General features: G+C 46.4%; 3 protein-coding genes across 3 annotated transcripts; 2 read left to right on the forward strand and 1 right to left on the reverse strand.

Annotated features, from left to right (window-relative positions):
- Window positions 1-557: 557 nt before the first annotated feature.
- On the forward strand, window positions 558-8,289 carry samd7 (sterile alpha motif domain containing 7). The gene is made up of 9 exons (XM_019856717.1): window positions 558-1,415; window positions 4,846-4,977; window positions 5,063-5,186; window positions 5,271-5,395; window positions 5,504-5,585; window positions 6,372-7,030; window positions 7,168-7,283; window positions 7,367-7,477; window positions 7,779-8,289. The coding sequence occupies exons 2-9, from the start codon at window positions 4,875-4,877 to the stop codon at window positions 8,031-8,033; spliced, it is 1,575 nt and encodes a 524-aa protein (XP_019712276.1). The 5' UTR covers window positions 558-1,415; window positions 4,846-4,874; the 3' UTR covers window positions 8,034-8,289.
- A 438-nt stretch (window positions 8,290-8,727) lies between these two features.
- Window positions 8,728-12,318, forward strand: sec62 (SEC62 homolog, preprotein translocation factor). Its single transcript, XM_019856722.1, has 8 exons — window positions 8,728-8,833; window positions 9,758-9,866; window positions 10,009-10,114; window positions 10,206-10,389; window positions 10,505-10,591; window positions 10,669-10,729; window positions 10,817-10,936; window positions 11,409-12,318. Exons 1-8 carry the CDS (start codon window positions 8,798-8,800, stop codon window positions 11,891-11,893), a joined length of 1,188 nt encoding a protein of 395 aa, XP_019712281.1. The 5' UTR covers window positions 8,728-8,797; the 3' UTR covers window positions 11,894-12,318.
- A 1,559-nt stretch (window positions 12,319-13,877) lies between these two features.
- Window positions 13,878-19,681, reverse strand: nadkb (NAD kinase b). Its single transcript, XM_019856721.1, has 10 exons — window positions 19,541-19,681; window positions 19,268-19,397; window positions 18,551-18,659; window positions 17,877-17,962; window positions 17,690-17,792; window positions 17,173-17,333; window positions 15,494-15,593; window positions 15,259-15,416; window positions 15,092-15,174; window positions 13,878-14,870 (listed from the first exon to the last, which is right to left on the reverse strand). Exons 1-10 carry the CDS (start codon window positions 19,675-19,677, stop codon window positions 14,711-14,713), a joined length of 1,227 nt encoding a protein of 408 aa, XP_019712280.1. The 5' UTR covers window positions 19,678-19,681; the 3' UTR covers window positions 13,878-14,710.
- Between the last annotated feature and the right edge of the window lie 975 nt (window positions 19,682-20,656).

The following is a 20,656-nucleotide window of genomic DNA, read 5'->3' on the forward strand; positions in this document are numbered from 1 at the left end:
TGCTTAATTCCAAAGTCCTTTATGAGGCATTTTAGAGCGCAAAACGGCGCTAATAATGCTTGTAATTGGCTCCCATTTCCTGATCGATTCTGATTCAATGCCTTTCCGATTTCTCTGTGAGAAAGGGTTTACGATGGGTACTGCGTGAAAGGCGCAGGCCAATAAAAATGGACTCTACCGAGATGCCTCCGATGCGCTAATTCAGCAGAATTTCTGTGAAAGACGCTAATGTTTTCATCTATCCAGTGCACACCGATCAATTATTGAATGCTAGTGAGGCGGTTATTAGCATGTCTTCATTCACTGGGTTCCGTGTGAAAGGCACAGGCAAACAAGGTGAGGCTATTTGCATGCATTCATTTTCCCCCTACTTTGCTGCGTGAAAGGCAGAGACAAATACTGTTCATGCCAAATTTGTGGCTACTTGGCACGAAAGAGTCATAATGAACCGTTGCCCAATACTCAAGTCTATTGAGGGTATTAGAGTGCAGGGTATTGTCTCCCTTCGCTGGGTTCTGTGTGAAAGGCACGGGTAAAGAAATGGGGATTCTGCTGTTCTACGAATGTGGAAACTCTGTATGAAAGAAGCGAACGACTTCATCAAGCCACTGCAGCCCGACAACCAATTCCTGAAGGCCATTGGGTCTCGTCACCCTCCTTCATTCGTCCATCTTGACTGCGTTCTGCGGGTACAGGTCAACATGCCTCAGAGCGCAGACCCCTGCGAGTAAGCGGCCGCTGAGCACAAACTGTCAGCTTAGGAGGTCTGAGTGGTTGATCCAGCCAATTTAGATGGAACGCTAACAAATGACCACCAAGCATGTTTGGGTGAAGACGCCGGCACCCCAGTGAGAGCAACGCTCCACGGGGAGGGGGGGAAAAGAAAAAAAAAAAAAAAAAAAGCACAAATAAGACTTATGGAAGGATTTTCCAAGCGTTGCGGCATCAGGCCTCTGAGCGGGAGGTCTTTGCTTATTTTGCCGGTGCAAAAAGGGAGCTAAGCATTTAGGTGTCTTAACTATGGCCTAAAGTGCTAACAAGGGATTAGTGAGGTAAACGTCCAAAGAGGTTTAACGCTTAAGGAGCAGTGCTGCTTCAGTAATTACACATGAGTTTTTTTTTTTTTGCAAGGTGCGCCCGGGCAATTGGACGGGGGAGATCACGGTGATGTCAGGACGAGGGAGGGCTTACCGCGGCGGATAAGGCCCGCTAATGGAGATGAAAGCAATCGGTATTTAAAAGGTCTTTTTTAGTTAAGGCAGTTAGGCTGGCAGGCAGTTTGCCGGTGTGGCGGGAAGCCCGGGAAAGACTTGACGCTTCCTGTCGGACGCTCGAGGCCTTTTTCGCTGACATTTTTATATATTTTTTGAATTCATTCTCAACTGAAACAAAGATCCCCTCGCTGGATTTTCAAGGTGAGTCCTGACAGATTCGTAAAAGTAATCACATGACGGGATGCTGCGCAATGTTAGTTTGAACGGCGCCAGCGTCCATTTCATGAAATGAAGCTTTACGAGGGAGAGCGACCATATTTGCTCACTTAAACTTGAGTCGATTGACGCAGGATAAGCGTGTGACTACTCCCAGCCAATCGGCAAATGAAGAAAAAAATAATAAAAAAATTATATATATAGAGATATAGAGATATTTTGGGTGGGGCGGGGGTGTATGATTTAAAACGTATTGTTGAATAATTTTGGAGAGAAAGGATAAAGAGCATATTTGGTGACAAAGTGAAAACCACCAGCCAACCAATCAGCAAATGTAAAAAAGAATATTGGAAATATAATTTTTAAATATATTTATATATAAAGTTTTGGGGAGGTGCCCTTTTTTTCCATATTTTTTTTATTTTTTTAACTTTTGAGGCCAAGGTAACCTTTGGTAACTTTAACATGAGTCCAAATGGCCAAATGAAAGCCTATAGAAGCATGTTGATTTCTCCCAGCCAACTATCAAAATTCAATGAAAATGTGATTTTATTTTATTTTTTTCTTCAATGTACACGGTACATTTTTCTATTTTCATTGTGTAGGACAAGTGACCACATTATGGAGGGTTTGCCATATTGTTTACCTAGCGAGCAGTTTTAGGCCTTGACCCTGCTTAAATTGTTCAGTCAGTGCTTACCACTGACAAGCTGCGTATAATGGAATTGTCCATGTGTAACTGAGAGTATGCCAAGCTTTAGTGTGCGTGCGTGCGTGCGTGCGTGCGCACGCGTGCGTCGTAGGGGAATAAGAAGGGGCGAGACAATGTCTGATATGACCTCCTCTAAGCTGCAGCTAAATCGTCAGCAATTTTTCTCTTTAATTCATTCTTGTAATGGGATTACGTTTGCAACGGTAAATCCCAAGGAGTCCAATCCCCCACTGCGCATTAGGCAGCCGCCTGTCGCCCAAATACTTTGCGCGCTCACCTTTCATTTGGGTATTCTCTTTCGAAAATAACAACGTTTCTGACAGGGGGCGAGAATTGCTCTCCAAATGTTCCGACCTCCTGTTTCCATGGCAGCATTGAGAAGGAATTGACAGCGCCGGAGCCTGTGAGTTTAGTCAATATTAATGCATGAATGACTTGGTTCATTACTAAGCAACAACAAGCACTGTACATATTATATAGATTCTAAATAATATGTACAGTGCAGTATATAAACGAGGTGGTTTATCAATACCATAATCACTTTTTTTCATTTTATTTGTGAATTGCTATTATTATTTTCATAAATAATCTGATCATATTCTCCCTGGATGTTCTGAACGCCTTTTAAGATTGCTCTGACACCCTGAGTTTGGAAAAAAAAAATGATGAAAATAGGAAGCATTTGAAAAAAATGTGTGTGTACTTGAAATTATTTAAATTACATATTTATTCAACTGCTCATGAAATGTTATGCTGCTTTTGACAAAATAGCAAAACCGACACATACATTCAATAATTTTCAAAATACTCTTATTGAGTGGTGATTATTATTATTATTACTCTTATTTTTGTGTTCTAGTTTATCTTTTCATTCATTATTTGTGAATCTAAAGTAAATGTACGAATAATATTATTAAATGTCATTTATGAATCCAATTTAGATTCATTTGCCTGGCATTCATATTGTTTTTTTCCTTCATTATGTGTGACATAATTGCCATTTCAACACCACAACTATCGAAACGACCCAAAATAATCCCCCGTTTATTCTGAACTTCCACTGAACCAGAATTAAAAGCACCTCTCATTTAAGATCGCTGTGATCGGCCGTGGGTTCATGAAACAATAATTTGTTGGTATCCGTATTGATTTTTTTTTCAATTGTTGTTGACCAAATGTGGCAGGATTAACACAACTCGAATGTTTAACTCTCAAGATAATCCAATAAGCCTTAAACAAGCGAAATGCGTTTCCTCACAGCGCCCCATTTAGGTATCGACTGCACATGAAATGACATGACTGACTACACGCGGGACGCCTTTGACGATGGCGAGGAAAAAAAGGGACGCAGGTGTGTTGCGGTGCCCACATCGCACGACCTAAACCGATTGTGTCCCCCCATATTTATCCCTGAGGTGTTTTTAGGCCAACCTGGATGCTAATGGAGGCTAATAGGCTTAGCACTCAGGGTGTATTGTCCAGGATGCTTACAGGCAAGGTTTGCTGGGGGTAAAACTCTAAACGTGAGGATTACCTCCGACACATCCCGTTAAAGTGCTTTATAGCCACAACTTAGCTAATAGGATCCTGGGGGAAGTGTGGGAGACTTGGGTGGGGGCGCCAGGGGGAAGGAAGGTGGAGATGCGATTGGGATGAGGGTGGGGAAGGGGTCGGAGGGGGCGGGTAGAGCGATGGGGTCAGCAGATGTAGCTGGCAGACTGTTGCGGGACTACCTGGGGGGATTACAAGGCTATCAGATAAGATGCTTTCAGAGGGAACTTGAGAGGCTGTCATCATACACAACGTTAGGGGGCAGGGGGGGGGCAGCATGACAGAACAGTAAATATACGTGATGTAAGTGGGTAAAGGTCAACACTGAGTCAAGTCGAGCGCGGATGATGATATTCTCATCATGTTGATTGCGGCTCTGTGGTCAAAACTCATTCACCGCCAGCCCGCCGTAAAACAACGGAGCTTTTGACCTCTATAGCCGTCATTGGCGGTGAATGAGTTTCGGCGCTATTTTAGAACGGCATTCGTACGCTAAAGGATTTCAGTTTATAAGGCTGAGTGGGCATTTAGGAGATGGACACACTAGATATGGAAGATGAATGCTTATTAGATCAGGAATAAGACACTGGCAAAAGAGTGAAAAGGTGAGTGGCATCGATCGCTGCGTGCTTTGAATGGGGTGGCAGTGGCGTCTGATGGCTGGCTATAAAAATTGTGTATTTCGGAATGTGGCGATGCTGCTGAGCTGCATGCAGAATATCAAACTTCCTTTCATAAAAAGGGCAGCCAGAAATGTTTCAGTCGGGCAGATCGGCTGACAGAATAACTCACTTCGGGGTGGCGCGTGCGGATTCACAAATCAGTGAATCAGCGCGAGCTCGCACTTACGGCCAGACCGTAGTGAGTCATGATCTCACGGCTCATACTGCCCACCTCGCTGAAGGATTGCCGTCTCTGCTAGTGCTAACAAAATACAACGGTATGGAAAAAGTCTGACATTAAAAACATCCAAATGTAAATAAGAATAACGCTATGCACAGGAAGAACTGCAACGTTGGCATTTCCACATACCTGAAAAACTGTTTTCTTTTCATCAAAAAGTACAAGTAACACGATGCTCATTGGGACATTATTTTTCCGTATTCCTAATTTCCAAACCCTCTTTTGTGGTTTGTCTCGCGTTTTCTCTAGCATCCTCGTGGTGGCTGGGGGAGCGTAAGATGACCCCTCGCGAGCAGCTGAGGAAGATGACGGCACTGGGAGAGCAAGGAGCTTTGGATGAGAAGCACTGGTACCGCCTGGTCAACGGCATGTCAGCAAACGGTAATAAAGGAAGAAAGGAAGCATTTGGGATTTTTTTTTTGATGGAATTCTGGTGACCTAGTGTGTGTTTTTGTGTGTGGAAAAGAGCTGAGACAGAGGCAGGAGCTCATGATGAGGAACCAAATGGCCATGGCGCCACAGATCCTCACCCAGGGTCAGCAGAGGTTACAGGGGGTCCCGACCCCGTTCGAACCACGATTCATGGAAAGGTTCGGGAGGCCGCCACTAAGATTTGGATGACCTGATCACTTTTGGAGCCACCTAGTCAAAAATGAACCTACCTCCTCTCACAGGGAGTTAGTCCAGCCAGCTGAGATGGTAGCTCCGGATGGAAGGCAGATGCACATGGGACCTCACCTGGGCCCTCCTCTGGCACCACATGCTGGCGTCCTCCCGGGGAGAACCTTTCCAGGAGCGGGTATGAACACACACACACACACACACACACACACACACACACACACAGTTTGCAGTCAGTGGAGGTGTATTGTTAAGGTAAAGTGTGTGATGTTTCTCTTCACTTCAGCTGGCTACGGCTTCCTACCCTCAGAGCCCATGGAATCGGCCGCCCGGCGACAGGAGCTCATTCACAAGCAAAACATGGCCAGGTGAGTGTGTGCTCAGTAACTGACTCGAGATTCAACCGAGTACGGTAAAACTGAAATGCGTGTGGCGGATGGCGCGGGATGCTGGCAAGAAGGCGCCCAATTCTGAAGTGAGTTGTATCAAGATCCGGGTCTTGTCCCTGTGGGTCATCCGCCTCGCTAGGGTTGTTAATATTCAAATGATGGGTCAGGTCAGTGAATGGTCGGCATCTCAAAGAGACTCTGCACTGTTGGATAATCACCAAGGAATACTCTTTGGCAAGAAGCACCCCAGATTCATATGGAGGTGTCTTCAGATCTGGGTCTGGTCACAGGGTGGCCGCCCATTTGGTCAGGATGGTCAACTCCGTCGCAGCTCCTCTTGACGAGGAGGATTAGCAGACGTTAATCCGAAGCCCTGTCGGGCGGCCAAGACCAAACACCTCGTCAAAAAGAGGCTCGCTTCTGTGGCTTGTGTCCACAGTCTTGTTCAGTTGGTCACTAACCCAAAGATTGTGACCTGTTCTTGACTCTCTCTCACATTGTCAGGGTCTTGACTTGGTCAAAACAAAGCAAAGTCTTGGCTTTAACTTCGTTCACGCGGTTTTGACAACAACATGAACAGAATAATAAATACGCCAATAGCACCACTCACACTGTATCACAAGAGACACAGTTGTACGTCTTGTGAACTGGTTCGGAAAGTCCAAGTCCATTTTATTACCCTGCAAAGAGTGAGAGGCCTTTGTTCTCAGAGGAGGGAATCTAGACCAAATGTAGACCTCACGGAAAAGTTCATCTTGTGTTCAGAATGGAGATGAATGCCATCCTGCATCAGAAAGAGCTGGAGAACGCCCACCAAAAGGGTCTGATGGGCATCGAGAACCCCATGTCCTACCCTTCCAACCCCATGACCTTCAGAGGTCGCCAGCGCATGCCGGACGGCCACGACGTCTTCGTCCACCGGCCCACCCTGGACGAACTCCACTCCAACAGCATCCTCATGACGGCCAACCCTTACCCCCCGATCGGCACGCTGCACAGAGAGCGGGGCCGCCGGGTGGGCAGGCGGCCCGCGGCCCACAAGAGCGCCGACCACCCTGCCGGTCACGTCAAGGGCCCGGCCGAGGACAAAAGCGTGGAGCAGAGTCCGGGGGGCGCCTCCGGAGGGGAAGAGAAAGAGGCGGAGGTGAAGGGGGAGGGGGGAGACGAGTGCTCTGTCGGCAAGGCGCACCGCCCGGCCAAAGTGGATTCTGAAGCGGCGACGGGAGGCAGGAAGTCCTACAAGGAGGGCGAGGTGGGTCTGCGTAAGGGCGGCGCTCCAGACCAATGTGTGGAATCCAGCAACAGTGGAGCCAGCGAAAAGGAGGCCCCCGGCCAGTGTGCCACCTTCCCGGAGAAGTTCATGTATCCCCCAGGGGGCATGCCTTACATGTTCCCCGTTGCCGGGAATGGCTTTCTACCACCAGGTGCGTTTGGGGGGGAAAAAAGACCAAAAAAAAGCTCTGTTGCAAGGAAACAGATGTGACAATATTTCCATTATAGTGGCCACAGTTTACATTTTGTAGTTTGGCGTCGTTTGTGACTGAAACTTATTGCTGTTCAGGTCCACCTAATGTCTTCCTAAATGGCGATGAGGTGTCTGAGGACATCAGGAAATGGAGCGTCAACGACGTTTATAACTTCATCAACAACATTCCCTCCTGTTCGGAGTATGCTCAGGTGGGTGGGTGTCACGCTTTGCCTTGCCGTCTTTTCCATTCAATTGTGTCACGCTGAACAAAGAAAACCGTTTGATTGTGCAGACATTTAAAGATCACGTGATTGACGGTGAGACGCTGCCCCTCCTCTCAGAGGAACATTTGCTGGACACACTGGGCCTTAAACTTGGGCCAGCTCTCAAAATACGCTCTCAGGTAATTTCATGGCATGGATATGGTGTGTGTCCTGCACTCCATTTAACAGGTGGAAATGAAATCATCATGCAATTTTTTAAAGTCAAATTAGCATAATACACCAAAAAAATGGCTGGATAACAGTTTTATTACCTTTCTTTGCTGAATAGCTGGGTGTAACATTCAGGACCACTTCAATGTGATTCCTTGTCCTGGAAAGAATAACAAAACAAGTCGCACAACAGTACAGTTCTTAGTCGGCTACAAATCGAAACAACTAACCGATCTAGCTTGTGACCGAACACACTCTCTCAACCAACAGGTGTCGAGGCGCATGGGCAGCATGCTGTACATGATGAACCTCCCGCTCCCCGCCGGCCCCCTGCAGGCAGCCCCCGACAAGCCTGGGGACCATTCGTCAGAGCTGGGCTCCCCGGTGAACTGCAACAGCGAGGAGATGATGATGATGGCGGCGAGTCCTCGGGAGGCCGCCGACATCCCCAAACCCGCCGAGCACCTCTGCGAGCCGGACAACTGTTCCCCGCGTGCGAAAGAGTTAACCACTGAGCCCATGTGAACACTCTGGCAGCAGTGGTTTAAGATGAACATAGGTCATGTGGAGCGACGTCTGCAACCACGTCACTTGACAATGTTGCGTGTGTCCATGTTTGTGGGGTATATGCATTACAAAAACGTCACACAAATAGGCAAGCTGAAAAGTTCTCCTGCTGGAGTGATTGATCTACTGTATTTATTTATGCAGTGTCATTGGAATTTGACACAACTTTTTTATTGGTTTGAATGGATTGTAAATAAAGTGTGTCTGGTTTGTCCTTTACATTGGAAGCAATGATGTTCACTTAGGCTGATTTATTGTTATCGAAAGACACCATGTTGGCTCATTCCAGATGTTAGAAAAATATAATACAGTGTTGCCTTGAGATATACCGGTAGTGTGAGTTTAATTTGTTGCATTACCGCACTCATATTTTTTTACCGAATTTAACAAAAACATGGTTACAGAAAAAAAAGCATACTGTAAATGTGGCTTGGTGCACGTTAGCTACTTTGGCGCTAACGTGCTTAACTAGTATAGATGCTATGATATACATTTGATTTCAAAGAGAATACTCAAAATCAGAGTGAATTAATGATTTTTTAAACGATTTTCTCTTTGACATTTATTTAATTCATTTTATATGTCATAATTTGAACTGTAATATGCACTATTTAGCACGCATACAAAAAGTACCTTTCCTCCTCCAATTTGGCGTTCGCGTTCGAAGTCTCGCGATACTTGACGCGAGCTCTGGCTCGGTAGATTCTGAGCTGTGAGCGATCATGGCGGAGCGCAGAAGACACAAGAAACGGATCCAGGTATGATGATTTTTCTTTGCCCTCCTCTACGGTTGTAGAACCTCAGCCGGGGGCGCGATGGAGTGCGCCCGCCTCTCGTCGACTCGCGAGCCCGCTCCAATCCCGTGTGTTGCCGGCTTGGCGAAGCTAAGTGATGCTAACGTGGCTAAGTTAGCTTGCGTTACAACTACATTAGAGTCGTGCTGCTCGGCTGAAATGTGACTTGAAACGCTGTCTCCGCGCTTAAACACACATTGATCCACCCATCATCATATATATAATCCATTCTAGATCAATTTACCGTCTGGCGTGCCTCATCTCCGCCCAAGTGGGATGTTTCATGGCTGAAGCCACCTCAGCCAGACTCTAATGCGCGACGTGTTTACATAATGCGAGGAGGTAACATGTGGCACTGCGTTGTCATTTAGTGCAATCTGTCAGATTTCAGAACGGACTAAAGAAAGCTGAAAATAATTATCTATTAATTTGATCATCGATTGGTTGTCAATTAATTGTTGGAACTCTTAACGACATTAATGGTTGATGAAGAGCGAACAAAGGCGCTTAAGGCGTTGGGATGTATTGTAGTTTATTGCAATATGATTGAAAATAACAATAAAAGTAAATACTTCTGGAACATATTTCAGTCACTAAAAGTGCTTGAGCTAGTGGGTGCACAGCATCCGCGCGCACACACACACACACACACACACACACACACACACACACACACACACGAATGATCACAATTTGACCATCTCTGCCTCAATTTTATCCGGGAAAAACTCGGTTATCTATTCTAGCCATTTTGTAAATGTACAGTTACATAATGTGTACTGTTGGCATGTAATGAGCGGTAACGTAACCCTCAAATCGCACAACACTCAATATTGACACTGTCGATCAAAAGCGAACATTATTGTGTGTATGCGCGTGTGCGTGCAGGAGTTGAGCGAGCCCACCAAGGAGGAGAAGGCGGTGGCCAAGTACATGCGCTTCAACTGTCCTGCAAAGTCCACCAACATGATGGGCCAGCGAGTGGACTACTTCACCGGTAAATTCATCCTCAAAGCCGCAGTGACAGCAAACCAAATGGGCATTTTCAGCCAATTGGAGGCCAGAAGAAAGAAATTTCCCGGAAAATGTTCAAAAAAATTACCTGTTTTTGTGTTGATTTTTTTCTCCCCATGCGCCAGCTTCCAAGGCGGTGGACTGTTTACTGGACTCGAAGTGGGCCAAGGCCAAGAAGGGCGAGGAAGCGCTCTTCACCACCAGAGACTCGGTGCTGGACTACTGCAATAGGTACTCAAACCTAGCCAAGAGCCACACCACATGCGGAGTGTAGAATTAAAACACGGTTAAGTCACATTGTGTCCTTTCCTCGGCTGCTCAGGCTCCTCAAGAAGCAGTTCTTCCACCGAGCGCTCAAAGTGATGAAGAAGAAGTCTGAGAAAGACGCCAAGAAGGACAAGAAGTCCAAGGGTGACAGTGGCAAGGAGGAAGACAAAAAGGGGAAGAAGGACAAAGACAAGAAGAAGGAGGTGACGGATGCTGGTGAAGCCAAGAAGGACAAGAGTGTACGTTGGATGGATTCCTTCTGATGTTGCTCGTATCTCAAGGCGGTTTTTCATTTGCATTGCACAGCATTGAAGTTGTCATCGACAGTGACCGATGTCCGTGTTCTGGTTGCAGGACGACAGTCCCAAGAAGAAGAAGGAGGTGAAGAAGAAGTTCAAACTGGAGCTGCACGAGGAGCAGCTCTTCCTGGACGGAAACGAGGTCAAAAGACGTGTGTCACCTGGGTGACCGTTCATTTCATCAAACATTTTTTTCAAATCCTAATCTCTCCTCTTCAGGTCTATGTGTGGATTTACGACCCCGTCCACTTCAAAACCTTCGCCATGGGGCTGGTCCTGGGTCAGTTTGCACCGCGTGCTCATCTCTTCTACCCATTAAATGTCTCCACGAACCTTTGAACACGTTGTCGCCATCCATCGTCAACAGTGATTGCCGTGATCGCCGCCACGCTCTTCCCGCTGTGGCCAGCAGAGATGCGCGTGGGCGTCTACTACTTGAGCGTGGCAGCCGGCTGCTTCGTGGCCAGCATTCTGCTCCTCGCCATCGGTAAGAACGCTCGCCTCGCTCTCATTTTCCAGCCGCCGCCAGTCTAGAAAAAGAAGGAAAAGGAGGTGGAAGTGCACCACAACCACTGCATCGGGGTTGCCACGGTGGCACCGAGGTAGAACGCACACCTCTACCGAGACGAAATGGTCTTCAATTGGTCTGAATTCAAAATGAAACTTGCCTCTTTGGAATGGAGAAATGCAAGCATGCTCACTTGACTCTGCTGCCCCCACGTGTATGAAAACACTTACTGCAGGGCTGCTGATGAAAATACAATCACGTAGCCTATCAATCAATATACTGTCTTCTTCAAACCGTAGGAAAATATTATTTCTGTGTAGTTACTTTAGGGGGGGGGGGTTGCAGTATAAAATCCAACAAGCTATTTGACATTGTCTGGTTTTGACATCTTGCGTCCACTCACCTTTCGAACTGCTTTTCTGTCCTGCCGACGTTTCCTCTGCTCTCTCAGCTCGCTGCATTCTCTTCCTGCTCATCTGGCTGGTGACGGGCGGGCGTCACCACTTCTGGTTCCTGCCCAACCTGACGGCCGACGTGGGCTTCATCGACTCCTTCCGCCCCCTCTACACGCACGAGTACAAAGGCCCGCGAGGCGGCGGCGCCGGCAAGAAGGCCAAAGAGGACAAGGACGCCGGCGGCGCGGACGAGGCCCGCAAGTCGGACAGCGAGAAGAAGGACGAGGAGGAGGAGGACGACGAAGAGGACGACAAGGAGCGTAAAAGCGGCGAGGAGGAAGAGGAGGAGGAAGAGCGCCGCTCGGACACGGACAGCGAGCGCAAGGAGGAGGAAGGATCGCAACACAGCAACGGCAACGACTTTGAGATGATCACCAGGGAAGAACTGGACCAGCACACGGAAGAAGATGAAGATGAAGACGAGGAAGACAAAGAGAAGGAGGAGCGCAAAGACACTCAAATCCACGTGGCTCAATCATAAACTCCAAAAGAGGAATCCCGTCGCGCTCTGCTGACTGTCTGCCCCGCACAACTCATCTGCCATCCTTTCCTGCGTCATTTCTCCTTCGGGTTGCAAAACTCTTGGGATTTTCCAAATGGGAAACTTTTCGCGTGAATTAACGGTAATAAAGCAAGAATTTATCAAATGTACGTTTGGCTCTTAATAGAGACCTTTAAACATAGTTAGGGGCTAATTAAAGTAATTTAATGCCCTCGCATGTGGGCAAGGAGAGCTATCTATTCTACATGTCTGCTTATGACATATTTACGCTTGAATGCTTTATGGAATCATGAAATTACCTTCAATTCCCATGGGATAGTTTCCAGTTTGGAATACGTTATTTCCAAAATTCCCCTTCTTAACTTCCCCTGGAAATTTACCAGAATTTCAACCCCCGCCTCCCCCCCAAAAAAACAGGTCAGCCACTCAGCGAGGGCCAAACTCAGCGAGGTCAAAAAGAGAAGCCTCTTTTTTTGTGTGTGACATCGCGGCCCACACCTGATGCGACAGAGAGGGACCAAACCTTTTTTCATATTTGTTTTGTTTGTAAAGGAACCTAAATAGGCGTGCAGAGATTCGCCAAGGTGAACTTGATTTTTTTTTTTGTGGGCGTGGTCAACTAGATGGCAGTCAAGTTTCAAAGCAAAAGTCCACTTTCAAAATGAAAGGTGCCAAACAACACCAGGAAGTGTGATGAGAAACAGTGCATGCCACCCAACAAACCAATGAGCACAGTGCGCTAGTGTTGAGGAGGATCACATTTTGAATTGTATCATTTATATTTTACCAAGGAGCAGGAGGGCACACAAGAGAACCAAATTACACCACCAAAAATATTTTGAGGCGAGGAGGCGTCCCAGTGTTACAAAAAACAACTTTGCAATGAAGCCTAATCTTACACGAATAAAGTTTTTTTTTTCTCTTCTAAAAAGCTGTAATTGTTCAAGATTAAAGTTGTAATAATACAGAAATCAAACTGCAATTTCTGCAAAACAAAGGCTAAATATTCGGAGAACAAAGTTCACATTTTTACAAAGTGCCGTGAAGAAAGGATCATCGTTTCGGTGGTCACATGTAAAGTAAATTATAACCTTTACACTTGTAACATTGTGACTTCATCCCGGATTAATTTATTTGTTTGTTCTCATAAGAAATATGTTTAACCGACTTTATTTTCCAAAAATGAAAAAGAACACCGATTGTCATTCTGACTTTATTCTGTTAAGGTTCTGACTGGTTGAAAAAGTTGTCGTGGTCTCATTTTGTTATTCGCGTGGCCCTCCTACTTCTCGGGAATATTTGGATCTATGAGCTCTAAATATGCATACCGTGTTTGCAGTCCATGTAACTGCTTCTTTGCGTCTTCTCTATTATTAGGAGGTGTTAAATATATTTGAATATTCCCCTACCTGCCACCATGTTTGTTTAGTTTTTATACGACTTCAAGTCAAAATAACCGTAGAAACATCTCCATCTGCTGCTTTTTTTTGCCCCTTTAATTTATTCCATTCACTTTTTTCCCCATTTTCTGTCTCATATAGTCATCATTTGTGTTCCCTCCACTTGCTCTTGTACAATGTAGTATATGATATTAAAATGACTCTCCAGATGTCAATGTTTTCTCTCTCCTGTGTCCTCTGTCTGCCTATAGTTGTTCACGTTCGATTCTCATGCAATATTGGAGTATAATTTAATAATAAAACAAATAAGAATAATAGATGTCTTGAAATATCTTATTGCAATAAAAACAGAGAAAGCACCAGTAAGTGTTTGAGCTTTATTTTTGTTTTGAAGCCGCCATTTTGGACCCCAAACTACACGACACTTTTCAGATCAGTGATTCCCAACCACGGTGCTCTACAAAATGTACTCATTCACCCTGACTGGTTGGACAAGTATTTACTTCAAACAAAACATTTTGCTCATCTATCCCGGGCAGAACAAATAGAGGAGGAAGGTTTTGCCACTCGATAACAGAAGGTACAAAGAACGTGTATACGGTGTGAATCTCACATATTCACAGTTCTGCAATGACAAATGTGCATGTTTTTTGGGGGAGCCAATTCTCAAAATTACTGTATTCCGATTTTGGGGGCCGGGGGGAGCAATTGAAGTAATACTTTGGCGCCATCTGGTGGAATCTACTTAAGGTTTAATTCATTGATAGTATTTTTCATCTCAACTGGCATCAGGCAAATCCTTTAGGCACGTGTGCCAGCAAATACGACCGATGAAGCTCATGTGAAGATGGTTTGTTTGTGCTGCAGAACTTAACTACTGAATACAGGAGTTTATGTAACACTGGTTCATGATTTTATATATATATACTTTGGAAGCAGGATGTCGATGCTTTATGAGCGTCTCAGTTTTATGTGCTTTGGCGCCAACAATTACAAATCCCTTTAGGGAGGGGTGTCAATTATTTGAGCGGTCCCTATCCAACAATTAGTAGCGAATCACTGTAAATACTTGCTATGTGTTGTGTGTGCTGGCGTGCCGAGAGATTTTGCTCGTGTGAAATATGTGCCTGAGCTCAAGAAAGGTTGGGGAAACAACGCTCGACGGGGCGATGTGTGACGTTTTGAAAATATATAAATATGACATTAAATAACTATGAACTAAAATATAATTTGTACAAATATATATACATAAATGTTTCTCTTAATTTGACACAGTGTGGAATGTAAAAAAAGGGGACACCGTTGGGAGTAGCGTCACAGGTGCGGGATCTGGCTCAGGAACTGCCATGAGTGGGTGCGGGTGTGCGGAAAAAGGGGTGCGCGGCACCAACCGGGTTCAGTTCTCCGTGTCTGACGCGTCGGACGCCTCGGTGAGGCGCGTCTGCCGCTTGCGCACGTTCCAGTGCAGACACTGCGCCAGGCTCTCGAACCAGTCGTACACCAGGTCGTGGCAGCAGATGGACGGCACGGGGTAGCACGACGTGGTGATCTTGATGCTAAGCACGCGCACACAAAACAACGCAGATCATTATGAATGGGCGTGTAGAAAGATTGCTATGACACGGCCAGCCCAGGTTTGGTCGAGCATTTTACCACCCCAAAAAAAAAATCGGACTTCATTCTTGACAGTAAAAACAAAAATCGGATTATTTGTCAAAAAGAAATGACTTGTCAATCAATTCCAACAACCCATGAATGTCCGAAGTAGTGGACGTACCAGTCGCCATGTTGGATCTCTTGTCTCTTCCTGCCATCGAACGACACCCAGGCCGTATTCCTGGCGTCGGGGGATAAGGTGATCTTGGGAAAAAAAAAATTGTATCATATAAAAACATAATAACAGTAGAAAGAGAGAGAGAGAGAGAGAGAGAGAAAATCCCATACCATGAGCTCCACTCCGGCGGGTACCACGATGGGCCTGAAGGAGAGCGAATGCGGGCAGATTGGCGTCACCATGATGGCCGGCACGTTGGGATGGATCATGGACGCCCCCGCCGCCGCCGCGTACGCCGTGCTGCCCGTCGGCGTGGAGACGATCACGCCTGGCGGAGGACGGTCACGGGTTAACGCTTGTCGGAAAGGCTGAGAAGAGTAGAACGTGGCGGGCGTGGGGTCTCACCGTCGCCTTGCACGGAGGTGATGAGACGTCCGTCCAAGTACAGGTCCACGTTGGACAGGTAGGATGAAGGCCCGCGGTCCACCACCACCTCATTCAGCACCTACACATGCAAACATTGGTCAATAGAGACTTGGCTTTACGGCTGCCCTCCTCAAATACGGGTGGGCCCCTTTTTCCCCCTCTGGACTACAATAACGTGTAATTGCACATTCACTACAGTAGGTGGCAGTAGCATTCTGGTTGTCAGTATGTGAGGATAAACAATGTTAATACAGTTTCTCACCTGACTGATATACAGTATCTTTTTGTTTTCTTTATGATTCATAAGGATACAACGTGATGTACAATTTTCATTCTAAACGTTTTCCTGAAACAAAAAGCACATTTTTTCCCATTGAGATAAAATGTCATTTCTTGAAATATTCTACTTTTGTACCTAAAAAATATTGATTTGAATAAAAGATAAAACATTTTATCAATTCCTGCTCTGACCCCAAAGTCATTGGCTAGGATCGAGCTCACCCAGCACAGAAATGAGGCGGGACGGGCACTTGATCTAGCAAAAGACATTAGAAGCAGCTGCAGTCGTTCTGAAAAGTGAAAATTGTTGCTGCGACTGATTGCTGGACTCCGTTAGATCCAAACAAGAAATTATCACGAGGCTGCATGTGGCGCATGCAAATGAGCGTCCCACGCGACAGACGCTCACGACGTCTGACAGATGCGCTGACGTCAGCCGCCGACCGAGCGCGCCCTCGAGGGGAGGCTAGACTGAGGCGCTGACGGAAGAATCATCAATCAGCCTCTTCAGTCTATCAATGAGATCAGACACGCAGGGAAGAGGAGGAGGTGAAAGGGGGAAATGATCCACCGCAGTCGTGTCCGTGTGTGTGTGTGTGTGTGTGTGTGCGTGCGTGCGTCAGCAGACTCTATCCAAGACCCATTTGGCGTCGGCTCTGCTGTTGACGCCACGATCTCCGCGGCAGCTTTATTATGACTGTCGCCACGGCAACGCAGCCTGCAAATACGCGCAACAGGCAGGAAGAAAAACCAACAACCGGGAAGTCGGAGGGGATGAAAAGGAAACGGGATGACGGGACCTCTTTTTCAGAAATGGAACACATTGCCGATTCCATTTACACCGCGGCAGGACAGAGAACTGAAATGAAAGCCATCGCCTGCTTGCGTCGAAAGCAATTGTCTAACGTTGTGTTCTGTATGTGAGTGACTTCTCACCATCACCTGGCACGGTGTGCACGTGTCGTGTTTTTGCTCCAACAACGCCGCTATTTTTTCAGCTTTTCCCTAGAGGATAGCATTCTTTGTTTATAAGCATAGCGAGCAATTCCGACTAAGGCAGTGGTGCCTTGACATCCAAGTTTCATTCAATTCGCGACGACGCTCATTCATGAAAACAGTTGTGTCGCAAAACATCTCTTCCCACTGAAATGAATGGAAATGCCATTAATCTGTTCCAGCCTTCACCGAAAAATCAAAACAATTGTTGCAATGTAGATTTGAAGAAGGCGCTTGTGGCTCAAATCCTCACTAGCTCGTCAAAGCAAAAAATAAAATTGGCCGAATGACGGCTCGCATCTTGAAAAACTCATGAATCGGGTCACCCGTCTCTCAAGGCGCCACTGTATCGTTTTCAATGATGGAAGACGAAAGGAGCTCACCTGAAGCTGCAGGGTGACCTTGCCCGCGTCGCTGCTCGTGTAGCGGTGAGGAACCAGTCCGTTGATTTCCGGTTCCTGATCCTGTTCCCGCTGCTGCGGCAGCAGCATCTCCTTCACCACCTTCACCTTCAGGCGACTGCGCAAAGTGATGGCCGCGTTCCCTGAACACATCGCCAGACGCTTCGTAAATGACACGCCTGACACAAGTGCCACAAACTGTGCAAATGCGTGTCGGTGTGACAATGCGTTTGCGTTCCGGTCCGTTCTGGCACTTTGGTGCCATCTGGTGTTGATAATAGAAAAGTTTCTCTTCTTGCCAGCGTGTTTTGACATCCATGGAGAATGACGGACGTTTTTTAGGGGCGTGTCAATTTGTTTGGAATTTTCGCTGGTGGCAGGGCTCGGTCCTGAGAACAATATATGACCTGTGTGTTTATGATTGTAGTTAAAGTGTTCTTAAGTGTGTTTGAGATGGCGTTAGGTGTACCTAATGAAGTGTCTGCTGAGTGTCGCCTACCTTCAAAGACTTTGTCCACTTCAGTCTTGTACGACTCAAATTTAAAGGGCGTCAAGAAGCCCAGAGAGCCCAGGTGGAACGCCATCACCGGGGGAACGCTGCCCTGGACGAAGAGACGTTTGAGGTCAATTGGACCGATCCCCCGAGGCTAATGCTAACAAGACGCCAAAGAGACGCGTGGCTCTACCTGGAAGAGAGAAGAAGCGTAGAGCAGCGTGCCGTCTCCGCCCAGGCAGATGATCAGGTCGATGCAGTCGGAGATGTCATCGTAGCCTGCAGTGGGTCACAAAACCAGACCGTTCGGTGGAGAGAAAAAGTCTACGCACCCCTGATGGAATGTCAGGTTTAGCAAAGATGAAGTCGTCTGAGAATTTCGTATCACGGTTGTCGTGAGCAAAAGGATGAGTGAGGGTTTATAAGTAGACTTCACAGGCATCTTATCGAGTGTAGGGAAATCGGTTGACAGTTTGCATTTTATGTAAGATCGGTGATCAACTGTAATGTCGTGAGTTGCGCGATCTATCAATGGCGTCATTGATCGGAGCCGCGAATTAAGACATTACAGGAAACACAACCTATTTTTAGCTTTGTCTCGTGTCAAAAGACTGCGCTTGGAGGCAGAAGTTCTTCCTTTGGAACCTCAACTATTCAATAACAAGGTAAAAGCGTTTGGGTCTTTTTTTTTTTTGGTACAGCTACACCGGAGCCAAATGTTTTCCAAAATGTGCTTGCTATGTCACATACATGGCAGGTAAAAAGTGGGCAAAGGAGATGGACAAAATACGTGTTTCTTGCCAAATCTATATTGAATGTTTAGCTGCATTTTTTTGTTCCTCCCCGGGTCAATTGAGGCTCACTCACCCTCTCTAAAGGTGCACAGCTGGTTTCGGATGGAGCCAAAGTTCTCATCTTTGGAAAGCGTTCCGTCGTCAGCCACCCGCCGCTCCACGTACACCATCATTTGCTTCTCCTAATTCACACGCACAAACACACGCACTAGGAGGGCTGGACTGGCACAAAAAAAAAAAAAAAAAAAAGTCCCGGCCTTTTGACTTAGACCAGCCCACGTGCGCTTGCAACGCGCTCCGTAACTGAGAAGTCATTGTTTGTCATACCATCCACAGTCGGGGTTTTGTGAAATAAAATGCACAGATATCCAAACCTTTGCTCAACACACTGGAAGTGTGTGCATATAAGTCCATTTGACTTTTTAATTTTGGGAGGCTTCAAATTCTTGTTTCCCCGTGGAAGTGATTAATACTCGCAGACATAGCTGGTATGGACCAACTTTTTGCAATGAAAGGACGTTAATTTTAGATCTTCTGTTACTGCCGTAGTGCATTGGAATCTAGCCCCATTTTTGTACTGCTCTAAATGTCTTAGTTTAACACTGTGCAAAGTACAAATACACACAAAGAGCTCATTTGTTGGCAGCAGTCACGCAACGTGGTCACACACACAGACGCACGGGCTTTCATCCAAACACACACACACACACACACACACACACACACACACACACACACACACACACACACACACACACACACACGAGGTGCGTCGTTACTGCGCACGTACCTCGACGAGAAACCGGCACAGCTCTTTGAAAGGCTCCGCTAGGCTCTCGTCTCTGATTTTCCTGATGACCAGGACGTTGACGGGAGGTTTGTTCCAGGTGAGACGCTGGCTTGCTGGGTCCTGGATGTGCCTGACAAACCCACATGAGACCTTAGCGCCGTCTTGACAGGATTCCTTCGCCGTTCAAAAGTTCAACATCCTTGGATACGTTCGGTAGTTCACCAAAATGACAAAACTACCGTCACCGGTTCCCTTTTGCATTTTTTCTTCTACCTTTTTTCTCGCTCCTCCTTACTGCGACGGCTGACCGGCATTGTTTTGATAAACTCGCGCACACACTCCGAGGGAAAAACACATACTGACATGAGGTGAGAAGCATGTGTAGTTGCCTGTTCTGTGACCATTCCCATTCGGAGATAAAAGAACCAATCACAGTATTCCTGTTTTTTTTTTTTTAAATCTTATCTCACAGGGTTACGCAAGTGTTTCGGTGTCAATGTCTACAAACGCGCACACGCACACACACACACACACACACACACACACACACACACACACACACACACACACACACACGCATAGCCGCAAACGTGCCGACATAAGGAGAAAAAAGTACTTTTTTTAAAAAACATTTTCAGTCAATCTGATAGTTAGGTCGCGATACAAAAAGATACATAGAGAGAGAAAGATGGCGTCATAGAAATGTTCTGCAGATAGAGAAAAAGGTACAGAGGTAAGAGACGGACGGACGGATAGACAGACAGACGTTCGTACGAGGGGGCGTGGCAAATTAAGAATGGAATCATGATTTGCGGACTGGGAAGAGATGGTTGGACGTCATCGCGACCGGCGTTTTGTTTCCATGATTACTGTTAGAGCGAGCCAACTATCTATGACAGTTCCAGACTTAAACCGCGAGGGAACACCAGTTGATGCATCTCAAGAGTCCACACGCATGAAATCAGACCTGATGTTCTTTTGGCAATGCTCTCAATCTTTTCGTGGCACCCTGAAAATCCTATCCAGTGACTTGATGTCAAGCAAATACAAGTCGGCGTGTTGATCCCCACAAACAAAAAAGAACTGAAAGGGCCTGCAGTAAAGGCCTGGAAAAGAATCTCACATGAAGACTGCAACAGTCAATCAATTGGTTGCAGGGTTGATGCAGTGATTGCTAGACTGCTTTATGTCACCAAATATGAAAGGTGATTCACTTTCAGCTCATTTGATGATGTCTGTTCTAATACTTTTGCTCACTTGAAAAGTGGGTGGCTTGAAACGCGAGCTGCTTTCTCTCTCTCCTGAGTTGTGTCTCGATGTAAATGCCATGAAATAAAAGCTGAAATATTGAATGTCTCGAATTCATCTCTTGCTCTACAACTCATCAGT

The sequence above is a fragment of the Hippocampus comes genome, unplaced genomic scaffold, assembly GCF_001891065.2.
Source record: "Hippocampus comes isolate QL1 unplaced genomic scaffold, H_comes_QL1_v1.1 scaffold105, whole genome shotgun sequence".
Taxonomy (NCBI): Eukaryota; Metazoa; Chordata; class Actinopteri; order Syngnathiformes; family Syngnathidae; genus Hippocampus; species Hippocampus comes.

Excerpts from the sequence above, each read along its gene's own strand:
- samd7 (XM_019856717.1), top strand. The coding sequence starts at position 4,875 with ATGACCCCTCGCGAGCAGCTGAGGAAGATGACGGCACTGGGAGAGCAA. Across the intron at positions 4,978-5,062 it reads CAACGGCATGTCAGCAAACG|AGCTGAGACAGAGGCAGGAG; the intron begins GTAATAAAGGAA and ends TGTGTGGAAAAG. Across the intron at positions 5,396-5,503 it reads GAGAACCTTTCCAGGAGCGG|CTGGCTACGGCTTCCTACCC; the intron begins GTATGAACACAC and ends TCTTCACTTCAG.
- sec62 (XM_019856722.1), top strand. The coding sequence starts at position 8,798 with ATGGCGGAGCGCAGAAGACACAAGAAACGGATCCAG. Across the intron at positions 10,115-10,205 it reads GTGCTGGACTACTGCAATAG|GCTCCTCAAGAAGCAGTTCT; the intron begins GTACTCAAACCT and ends TCGGCTGCTCAG. Across the intron at positions 10,937-11,408 it reads CATTCTGCTCCTCGCCATCG|CTCGCTGCATTCTCTTCCTG; the intron begins GTAAGAACGCTC and ends CTGCTCTCTCAG.
- nadkb (XM_019856721.1), bottom strand. The coding sequence starts at position 19,677 with ATGGGAATGGTCACAGAACAGGCAACTACACATGCTTCTCACCTCATG. Across the intron at positions 17,334-17,689 it reads AGTGGACAAAGTCTTTGAAG|GGAACGCGGCCATCACTTTG; the intron begins GTAGGCGACACT and ends CGATGTGTTCAG. Across the intron at positions 14,871-15,091 it reads GAGATCCAACATGGCGACTG|CATCAAGATCACCACGTCGT; the intron begins GTACGTCCACTA and ends GCGCGTGCTTAG.